Raw genomic sequence first — 11131 nt, 5'->3', positions numbered from 1 at the left:
CCGGCCACCAAGAGGAGAGGGCTAGCACCTTACCTCCTCTTGGTCATCTTCTTCATCTCTTACACTACTCTTGTGTGTATGAACTAGAGGGTATCTACTTTGGTACCTTGTGAAGACTCTATAAAGCAAGCAACAAGGAAGAAGGTCTTTCCAAAGGTGAAAACTCGGAGACCATCCAAGAGAGCTTCAAGGATAAGAAGGTCTCATCCTTTCCTCCCTTTTCTTTTGTGCATAAGTGAGATTATACCTAGAAAGATACTTGGAATTTGGTAGCATTAGGTTTAATAAGATCTAAAAGTCGCTTCCGCCTCTTTGAATGTTTGATTCATGTATGTTGTAGCTTAAAATTCATGAGTTTAAATTTAAATGCATGTTCCCTTCAGAGGCTGAGTTATGAAGTCTCCTTAGAGGTTTGCAAATGGCTTGGGCTAAGGGTCCCCTTGATGTTGAACGTGACTCTTTTATCTGTTGTTTCTCTTATGGCTAAGGCTTCTGGAGAAATGAGGAAACAAGTATGGAGACAGTGAAGAAGTTCTTGGAGAAAGAAGGTGAAATGGTAATGACAATGGATGGGCTGCCAGACAAGTTCTTTGAGTCTTTTATCATGGAAGGCATTAAAGTTGATCTCCTTGAACCCGGTCGTATTATTTGCTTCTTCAAAGTACCCCCTCCTCCTCGTTTACTGAAAGGAGGCAATTTCATGCATGGTGGAGCCTATGCTTACCCTGGTGAGGAAGTTGAGATTGAGGCCAAGGCTTTACGAGTTTAGAAATGCTGTTGATGTTGCCAGTGTTGAGTTAAGGAAGAAGAAGACATGCTCAAGGCCATCATATACCAAGTACCTTGCTCTTGCTAGCAAAATCTGAACAACTTGGAAGTTGGAACCGAGACAATTCAGTCTGTGTTCCTATGTAAAGATTTTTCAACATTGAATAAATTTAGCTGAATTATATAAATTCACAGTTTGAGATACAAACCAATGATCAAATTTTCATCAGACTCGTATATAATATTGAGAAGTCTTTTGGTGTTATCAATGTTAGGGAAATATTGTTGTCAAACTGGTGCTTCTCTCTACACTAAATAAAGTGTGAACAGCTTGGAACCAACCATTCAGTGTTTCAATTTACAAATTTGTGCTCATGATTAAGTTCACATAGTTTGACATGCAAGCAATGCTCAATTGCATCACTCCTCAAACTGATACCAATTCAAAAAAGGTATAAAGTTAAAAAATAAAAATAAAAACCATTAGTTTTAATTGCTTAACCTTTTGATCGTAACATGATACAACTGAATCAAGAAAAAAGAATTGACTATTTGAGTCATAATTCATTAAAATCACATTCCTCGTTGTAATTGTATTCATCATCGTGGTTGCATCCATTATATTCGTCATTTGCAACATATGTATCATCATCATGGCCTTATTTGGCTTCAGCCTCTTCACTATATCCATTACTTTCATGCTAAAAATCATCATCATGGCTGCCTTCAAAACTTTTCTTCTCATTTGACAGTTGCATATCACCATGACTGCCGCAATTAGACTTTGTGCCTTCTTCGAATGCAGGTGCATAACCCTGATTTTACACATGGGGAAACAATTAGAAAAGGTTCTAGCAATTACTCCCAGAAAGACTACTCTATTTTCTCTAAAACCTACCAGGATTTCTAACTAGGAACTACATTGCATGGCAAAAAAAAACTATTAACCGTGTAAAAAGATGAAAGATTTTCCTATTTTTTTAAGTCTCCCGTTAATTGCCCAATAAGTAAACAACCTGCACAATTGATCATTCTTTTACGTATTAAGTTCTATCTTGCCATGGTTTGTGACACTTGTATATACCTTTATTCCATTAAATAGGGATTTGGTATCTGCACACTAACCAGACATTAAGAAAGCAAAAAATATATTGAACAAGTAACATCATTTGACAATCGAAATTAAACGTGCCATTAGATTTGATTCGCTTTTAGTCACTTGTAGTCTGTGCATCAGTTAACGAGACCTTGGATGTTGACAGAACATAATATGGGATTTGCAAAGCATGAATAAAGCAAAATTGATTCTAAAATAAGACATATACAAGATGTTTACAAGCTCTTCATTTAATTTATCCAAAGCATCAATATCATAGTTGATTTTTGAACTCAGCCTCTGCAAGAACAAAATGTCACATTAGTATCTGTTAAATAAATTATAAGTAGGACAATCAACATTGCAGGAAAATTTAAGCACCAAAAATCCCATAAACCAGTTTATTAACTTACATTCTTAGTATCCATCACAGTAGAAACTTTGACAGCCTTTTCTGGCTTTTTAGCAGGAGCAGCTTTCTTGGCCATTCTGGCTCGTTTTCTACTCTTTCCCTGCCAATTTTATAGTTGCATATAGAGATCAATACATAAGACGCAATGCTGGCAGTAAAACATACACAGATAGTCGAAAGAACAAAAAATAAGTCAAATGCAAATAAGATTGAAGTGAAAACTTTCAACACAGTTATGCAGTGTGTGACTCCAATAACAGCTCAGAACTAGGCAAGAACTCTAAGCTGGATGAGACTTCCAAGCCTATGCTTCAGATCACAACGCACATATGACATGCAGCAAACATAAACTCAAATACAAGAAAAGAGGTCAGTTTTAAAAGTGAAGAATTCCCGCAGAATCACAGAGCTAAGGGGAATGAAGAGGCAAATAATGCAGGGGCTGATAATCATGATTAACTACATAACCTCAATCATTTTCAATCTAAAGACTCAAAATCCAAAAATATAGACAACAAATAAAAAGAAACCATGGAACAAACAGAAACTAAGAAGCCCCTAGCGTTGCACCGAATCCTTGTGAACACACGTATGATAAAATTTATGGATATCCAAAGGCATTACCTTATCATAGTCCTTGTTCATTGCTTCCCAAATCATTCTTTTGAACAGTGCCGCCTGCTTGCTGTTAAGGTACCCAACAACCTACAAACCAAAAGCACCATGGCTTCCAGGTCAAAATTCCAAAAATAAAAAATTGAAGCAACAATCATATACAAATCCAAATCAAAGACAGCAGTTTACAGACAAGTCTAGACCAAGCACTATATACCAAGTGGCTATGATGGAAGTGATCTTGAAGAAAGCTAATGGATCATGGGCAGGGGGTAACTTTCAGTTTCAGGATCACTGCTATTGTCTTTTCATTAATTTTTACCCTTAATTTTCAAACACAGAAAATGTGGTTGATTGTCATGAACCAAGAACAAAACTTTTCACACTAACCTTGAAAGGATATTCCAAGAGCATTGATATGTAGATTAAATTCAAATCATCATTGAGGAATTTGAGCATCTACCTTCTATTCATCAACTTGAGCAAAATGGGCAACCACGATTCAAACTCAAGAAAAGCGAGAGCAATATACATCGGTTTTTTATTTTAAAAATAGTACGGCAGCGCGGCTATACTATGTTTCCCGGTTCTTTAAAAAATGGTAGAGCCGCGCAGCTTTACTGTTCTGAGATGTGGCGCCTAGCGCTAAGTAGGTCCTTTTTCAAATATATATAAATAGTATAGCCGGGTGGGAATACCCGGTTTTTTTCAATAAAAAATAGTCCAGCCGCTCGGCTATACTGATTTTCACACATGGCCTATTCGCGGGGCCCGTCCTCTTTTGTTTATAGCCGAGCGGCTATAGATTTTACTTTCTTTCTTTTTTTTTCGTATAGCCGTTCAGCTATACCAGATTTTTTATTTTAAAAGGTATAGCCGTCCAGCTTTACCGGGTTTTTATTTTTCTAATTACTTTTTAAAAATAGTATAGCCGTCGCTATACGTGGTTTTTTCCTAGTATAGCCGCCCGGAGTTACTGTTTTGACAAGTGGCGCCTAGTGCTAAGCGGGTTCTTTTTTTAATATATATAAATAGTATAGCCGTCCGACTATACCCGATTTTTAATTTTGTTTAAAAAATAGTACAGCCGACCGGCTATACTCGGTTTTATTAATGTTTCTTAAAAAAAAAAATTAGATTTAAAAATAATAATAATATAGCCCTAACGTTACTAGGTTTTATATATATACTCATTAGATTTGAGGCAATTTCATCCAAATTGCCATAAACCAAGAACAAAACTTTTCACAATTAGCATCGAACTAATTTATATCGGCAATTTGGTTCCTTCTAACCCCTTTCTCTCCCAATCCCCATCTTCCTTTCCCTCTTAACCCATTTATTATAGTAGAGAAAGAATAAGAAAATGTGAATCTGCAAGTGCCGAATTGAGGCTGAACCGCTCAAACTGCAAAACATATGGAGGAAATTGAACCCATTTCCCAAATAAAAAGAAAATTCAAAACTTACATAACTATTCTATCCAAAATAATGTTAAGAATCTATTTGGCTGTTGAGAAAGTTGTAGTTCTGAACATTATTAGAATTTGGTATTAATGAGATGGGTGTTTTACATTTTTCATAAAGCAAAAACAAACATAAATCAAAGGGCACAAAACTGCACTTTGTTTTGTTTAATTGGGGATTAGTTTTCTTCCGTTTTCACATCAACCAAGCATAGCTGGTTTTGATATACAAAATAATCACAAATCACAAATAGTTGGAGTATTTTGGAATAGATAGAGTTACCAAATGGGGAACTTGATTTCTCTTCATATTTTCTAGAGGTGGGCTACAGACTTCGTTGCCACTTTTGGTCCTGTAGTTTGGCACTTCAACCACATTTGACCCTGTAGTTTGAATTCCATCAATTTTGACCTTGTAGTTTTATATTTGTAGCAATTTAAGAACAAGTTAGTATTTCTGTCAATTTCATTAACGATGCAGGGCAATTTCGTCAACCCAAATATAAAAGGCACTTTGAAGTTTGATAAAAAGATGTGTAATTATGTTAAGAAACCCAAGGTCTCAAGAACGTTGAGAGAGGGCATAGGACCCCCTTGGCCTTAGGTCCCTCCACCCCTGAAATTACCCATGTCTCGCCCCAAGTCATGACCACACTTTGAAATTGCATGAAACCAAGATAGTTCATTTTAGCCATTATTCCCAGTTACAATAGTTTTATATTAAAATTTGCCAAACGATTTTGACATTACTTTTTATGCTAAAAACACTTTAAAAATATTGTAAACATGAAACTGCTTTACTTTATCAACTGAGAAATCAATTGGCTCTATCACTCACCTATTCATGCTTTAAATAGACACCAAATGCACTCAAGGTAGGGTTTTTGCTTTAGCAAATGCTTTTGTTTTGCAAGGGACAGATTTCACAGTAATTTGTAAAAGTATGTAACGTGTTAGTTAGGACTGTTGCTAATTGCTCGTGACCCCACATAATACTCTCAGGTTATCCCAACCCTACTTTTCAAAAAAGCTTGTACTTTTGGCAATTAGGTTTGGCTACTTCAGATCCACCTACACTTGTGTTTTACGCTTTACAATGCCCCTTGGCTACATTATAATTCCGTAACTTTAAATTTAAACACATGAATTTCTTTTATTTCGGGCAATGGAAATATTTAATGAACCAAAAAAGAGCTGCAAAGTGGCAGTAGACTAGCACCTTAACTCTGAATTTTCCCAAAAAAAAAAAAAGAAGGAAAAAGACTAGCGGCTATAAATATTTTAAATCGTTAATTACTCAAATTTTTTATAATTGTTTAGATCTATGCACTATAAAATATGAGTGATGATTTAAGCATTTACCATTTACATAAGGTATTAGGTTCGATTCTTCCTCTTTAATATTGTTTGTAATAATAATAAATCTCCTTAGGACGCAAGAAATAAAGACAGAGATAAATCTATATCTATGAACACGACCATCGTGGAAGTTAACAAAAGATCTCGAAACGTGTAAAGCCTATTCAATCAAAGGACCTCCAATAGTTGCTAAATGAGACAACATGATTGATAGGCAGATAGCGTGAGCTTTTTTTGGTACTGACCTTCTTTCTTTTTATAAAGCCAGCACTAAAATAAAGTGCAATTAAGTGAACAATAATAAACTTCACTTTAGGATATATAGCCGTTGCAAGATATGATATAGTAGTAGTACGGCCAAACCCCAAAAAGTCAAGAAAATGTAAAAAGTAAATAGGCATGGGACATGCTAGTTTTATTCATTTATTTTTTTAAATGACAGGTCAATAAAGTCACACAATCGGCCAATACAACTCACAATTAAGTTGTACTATAATTAGATATCGAATTCATCATAAATATATAGTCTATGAGTCGACTGTGAGACCTCCTCCAATCATCGAAGATACTGGTAGTTTCACTGCACCTAACAATAAAGATGCAAAGGAATTAAAAGCCTATTAATTAGTATCTACGCTCCTCCTCAAAAGACAAAAAAGAGTAGAAGAAAAAAAAACCACAGAGAAAATTAGAGGGGAGAGATGGGCCCCACATCCAACCAGCTCAGCCCCATCTAGAACCCCTTGACTTTTTAAAACCCAATTTCTTTTTATGAGCCCAACCTTCCCACTCTCATGACATCTCCATTAAAAACTTGGCTGCCAAGAAAATGACAAAGACACAAAAAGAAAAAAAGGGTCGGTGATGATAACGCCTGGCACCCACCCACCTGGCAATCTCTGCTTCAAACACACCACTTCCACAACAAACCTCACAGAAAACCCGTTTCCCTCTCTTCTTCCATTATTTTCCCCTCAAATTTTCCCAGGAAACAAACGCTATGTTTGATCCCAACGCAAACCCACATGAACACCCTTTCCTGTTCAACAGTGGCACAGAGAAAATCACAAGTGACACAAGCCATGATACTTGGCAGGCCATGAACTATGCCTCCCGGGCTCAGAAAACAGCTCAGAATTATGCAAACTACAGGAGCTGGAACAGCATGGGGGCTCGGATAAACGACAGAGCTTCTACTGATGATGACGAATACGACTCCGGTGTTTGCTCGCCGCCGTTGTGGGAAACGACAAGTCGTGTGAACAACTACCGGAGCTTGTCCCCTGCTTCTAGAACGCAAGCGATTGCCAGAGGGCAGAGGGAGCTGATGGAGATGGTGAAGAACATGCCCGAGTCGTGTTATGAGCTTTCGTTGAAAGATCTGGTGGAGCATAAGAAGCCAATGGTGGATGAAGAAGATGATCAAGATCAAAATGAAGAAGAAGATGATAAAAGTACTCAAGTTTTGGTTAGGAGGGGAAATCTAAATGAAGAAGGGAATTATAAGAAGAAAAAGAGTGAGAAGAAGAAATTTGTTATGAGAAGTGGGAGTATAGATAGTGGGGGGTTTCTTTTGAAGATGGTTTTTCCAATTTCTTTGGGGCTCAATAAGAAAAATATGAACAAGATCAACAACAACAACAACAAGATGAAGAAGAGTGACAGTGTGGTGGTGGTTGCAAATAGCAATAATACAACAAGTGCAAAGGTGTCTCCAAAGCCTCAGGGGCAGGGGCAGGGGCAGGGGGCGGATGGATCTGTGAAGGGAGGTGTGGAGAGTGAGTGGTGGAAGATGAAGAGGCCTTCTGTTTCTGAAAGGAGTGAAAGTGGTGTTTCTAGTATTAACAGTGGAAGCAGGAAAAGCAGTGGCAGCAGCAGCATTAGCAGTTCTAGCACCAGAAGCATCAGCAGCAGCAGCAGGTATGTATTAATTTCATTAATTGTTTTTGTCTATTTCTTCCATTCATATCAATTTTTCATTAGGCTAAACAAATATTGCATATCAAGTCATTATAGGATGAAACAGGGAGATTTTAGTTTCATGGATTTCAGGAAAGAAATAAAAAACAAATCCTGGCAAAAAAAAACAATTTATATTGAAAATTCAAGATTTTGGAAATTTCATCCAGAGTTCTGTTTTCCAGTAATGGAGGTCAAAGTCTCTTGTGAAGGAACAGAGAAAGGGCTAAAGGAAAAGCATACAAACGTGTAAAACTGATCAAGTTTAATGTAATTCACATTCTTCTTGCTGACCTAAAACCCAAAAATAAAGGGAAAAAATTCACATTCTAGAAACTGATTTTCCAACTGTCATGACTAAAATCGAAAGTTAGGACTGTATGATGCAAAAGCAATGCAAGTTGGGGGGTTTTTCCAAATTTGGCACCATTAGAAAATTGATGGGAAGTTTACAACATCATTTTTGTATTAAGAACTTCTAGATATTTGTCAACATACAAGTGGTAGGTAATATATCAATTTTTAGAATACAAATTTATAAATAAACCCAATTCTAGACATGTATTTATAAAAAAATCAAAACACAATTTAAATATAGAAACACACTCAAAATCAACCCAAAAATCAACAATTGTATATTTTTTGGGTGTGTTTATAAATGGATTTTGAGTGTGTGTAATGATGGATTTTGGGTGTGTTTATAAAGTGTTTTGGGTGTTGGGTTTTTTATACTTTCATATTTTGGGTATTTTAGTGAAACTCCTTTTAGAAAATGAACCCAACGGGTCTAGTTTTAGTGGAAAAGGGTCTTGACTTTTTAGTGGTCCAGTTCGAACCTCATGGCACCTCGGTAGTGTGTGTGCGAAAGCGAAACCCTCTTCTTTGTAATTTAGACTATCACTTGTATTAAAAAAAAAAGTATATAAAATGTACATTTGGAATCATCTAACCAGTGACAAATTGTGCACCTATCTCTGTGTCCTTAATTTATTTTTTATTTTTAATGGTGTGATTTAAGAATGAGTTTATGGGTGCAATATTGCAGGCGCAAGAAGGGTGGCTGCTGGTCATTTATCATGCTTAAGAAGAATAAGAGGCGGGATTGATTGAAGGAGTTGCCTTCTAGATATAAAAAGCTGGAGATTATTATTAATTAAATGTTTGTGTAATTATCTCTCAAATAAAAAAATGCTTAGGTATATATATAATAGACTATTGCATACCAAATTTTCCGTTGCTTATGTATAGTCTTGCAGTTTTTGAAAGAGATGGTAAATCTGTTTTCTTTCTTTTTTAAATATTTTATAATATAATTTCCTGTTTTATTGGATTATATAATTCAACATCCGCTTGCTGAGAGCTGAGTGTTGCTTTCAGTTACACAACAGCTTGGACGGTCTGTAATGAATTCTATCCAATATGGTTTACTGATGATGAGTGTTATAATGGAAAAATTTGACTTATGGAAATATCTGGCTTCAAATGTGTTGACTATTTTGATACTAATTGTTAAAAATCCACATGTAGTTCGTTTGTTTGTATGTAACGCGACGTGACTCTGATATTAATTGTTAAGAACTCACGTGTGGAACTGCTAGATATTTGATTTAGAACTCACGTGTGGAACTGCTAGATATTTGATTTTCTTGCAGGGAGAGGATGGTTTTCTTGAAATTGAAGGTAACTTGAAAGAAAAGAATGATTATGTTGTAGGTAGGCACTAAATTTTTCTTGCAAGATGCCAGACTTCTAAGCATGGAATGACGAAATATTATATGTATATGTAAAAGATATGGAAAACAGAGTAATGATTCCATTTTGAATCTTTGTATGTGGGCTGTTCTCAACTACTTTACAGAAGTTGATGTCTATCACAAATATTATTTGCCAATTTTATTTTTTGTCAAGGGTATATTCTCATGCTTCAATATACTATATTATTCCCAATCACAATTATTATTTTTATTATATATATATATATATATATATATATGTCTATTTTGGCTAAGATCAACTTGTTCTAGAACGTCCAAATTTAGTAGAGCGGGTTGGTCTATTTTCCACTTTGCTCCCTGTACGTTTAATTTTTACAATTCTAGTCCTCTACTTTTCTTTACGTAGCAATGAAGTCCTACAAATGCAAAATTATTAAGTAAAAAGACAAACGTATCTTCAGCTATGGTAGTTGCATATTGTCGCATTGAATATCATCAATTAAATAACCAAGTTTACGATTTGGACTTGATTACCAGCCAAACTTACTACAACACTAAAATTGTCTAAATCGAAATGAAAATAATTAAAGTGAAAAATAAATCGAATTACGAGAATAAAAAAAATAATTAATCTAATTTTCAAAAAGAAATTTAAAAAAAAAACAGAGACTAAGTGATAAATAGGCCAAACAAAAAAGATAAGGCCATCTCCAAGTGAGAGACAATTTTCTAAATTATAGCCTTAAATTCCCAAAACTCATCTCCAAAAGTGGGCTACACAAAGTGCTACAAAAATAAGGAGGGCTACACAAAGGGCCAATTCTAAATTGAGGCCAGATGTGACCCTTTGGCTAGCTTGGGCTAAATATTTGGATGGAGCCTGGTGACGTCACCTTGTTAGGTGACGTTAGCTATTTTTATTTGGGAGATTTTGGAAAACACAAATGAGAGAAATTTTGTAAAAAGCTAAAATGGACAAAATTGCCCTTATTTATTTTTGGATTTCCTAAGGAATCCTTTACATTTGCATGTCTTTGATTTGAAATTTGAGAGGTTTTTCTTTCTTTTTTGAAAAAGCTTTGGTTTTTTCCAAAAGTGAAAATTTTTTTTGGCTAAAACCTAAATTAACTTTTTTATTTTTTATTTTTTATAATTTAAAAATGATTTTTAATAAAAAAATTCTAAAAAATTCCTTTTTTTTTTTGGGGTATAAATACTTACCTCATTCTTACATAATTTCTCACAGCATCTTCATCATTTTACATATTATCCTTCCTCAATTTCATCCTTTTACATAATGTCTCACAATCTCTTCGTTCTTTTACCAACTATGTTCTTTAAAAAAAAATAATAATAAATAAATTTTTATGTTGTTTTTAGAACAAGAAAAAATCTAATAATAAATCTATAGGGTTGATCACGTGCCGACACGTGAATGTCAAAAATCATATTCCAAAATATTTTTCTCTTCTAGAATGTATTTTAAATAGGATATAAATAGTAGTTTAATTAAATTAAGTAATAAATTTACATAATATACTAAAAATTATTAAAATATTAAATTTAACCATTTGCTACTAGAAATGGTTAAAATATAACATGACACTTTTTCTTATAAAATTATTTTTTAGAGGGCTAAATGTAGCATTCCCCACCTGGAGATGGCTTAAAAGATTTGTGTGGGTGACAAAATATTTCGTAATCAACCCAAAAACTTTGTTTATTTTTGTTTTTCTTTTAA

The 11131-nt window shown here is 34.7% G+C and overlaps 2 protein-coding genes and 1 pseudogene across 2 annotated transcripts; 2 read left to right on the top strand and 1 right to left on the bottom strand.

The window, feature by feature from the left end:
* Positions 1-505: 505 nt before the first annotated feature.
* LOC148915892 (uncharacterized) lies at positions 506-866 on the top strand (annotated as a pseudogene).
* Positions 867-1445: 579 nt separating this feature from the next.
* On the bottom strand, positions 1446-2978 carry LOC148915891 (uncharacterized). Its single transcript, XM_089055417.1, has 4 exons — positions 2901-2978; positions 2278-2376; positions 2105-2164; positions 1446-1583 (listed from the first exon to the last, which is right to left on the bottom strand). Exons 1-4 carry the CDS (start codon positions 2934-2936, stop codon positions 1470-1472), a joined length of 309 nt encoding a protein of 102 aa, XP_088911543.1. The 5' UTR covers positions 2937-2978; the 3' UTR covers positions 1446-1469.
* A 3599-nt stretch (positions 2979-6577) lies between these two features.
* Positions 6578-9013, top strand: LOC103336563 (uncharacterized). Its single transcript, XM_008239617.3, has 2 exons — positions 6578-7636; positions 8721-9013. The coding sequence occupies exons 1-2, from the start codon at positions 6717-6719 to the stop codon at positions 8779-8781; spliced, it is 981 nt and encodes a 326-aa protein (XP_008237839.2). The 5' UTR covers positions 6578-6716; the 3' UTR covers positions 8782-9013.
* The last annotated feature ends 2118 nt before the right edge of the window (positions 9014-11131 follow it).

This window comes from Prunus mume, linkage group LG6 (assembly GCF_029339155.1).
Source record: "Prunus mume cultivar Tortuosa linkage group LG6, ASM2933915v1, whole genome shotgun sequence".
NCBI lineage: Eukaryota > Viridiplantae > Streptophyta > Magnoliopsida > Rosales > Rosaceae > Prunus > Prunus mume.
Note: the sequence above shows the minus strand (reverse complement) of the source record. Positions and strands in the feature narration are given on the sequence as shown.

Coding starts and splice junctions, on each gene's coding strand:
- LOC148915891 (XM_089055417.1), bottom strand. CDS start 2,936: ATGATTTGGGAAGCAATGAACAAGGACTATGATAAG. Junction 2,377..2,900: donor TGAACAAGGACTATGATAAG/GTAATGCCTTTG, acceptor TAAAATTGGCAG/GGAAAGAGTAGAAAACGAGC. Junction 2,165..2,277: donor CTGTGATGGATACTAAGAAT/GTAAGTTAATAA, acceptor TTGTTCTTGCAG/AGGCTGAGTTCAAAAATCAA.
- LOC103336563 (XM_008239617.3), top strand. CDS start 6,717: ATGTTTGATCCCAACGCAAACCCACATGAACACCCTTTCCTGTTCAAC. Junction 7,637..8,720: donor AGCATCAGCAGCAGCAGCAG/GTATGTATTAAT, acceptor GCAATATTGCAG/GCGCAAGAAGGGTGGCTGCT.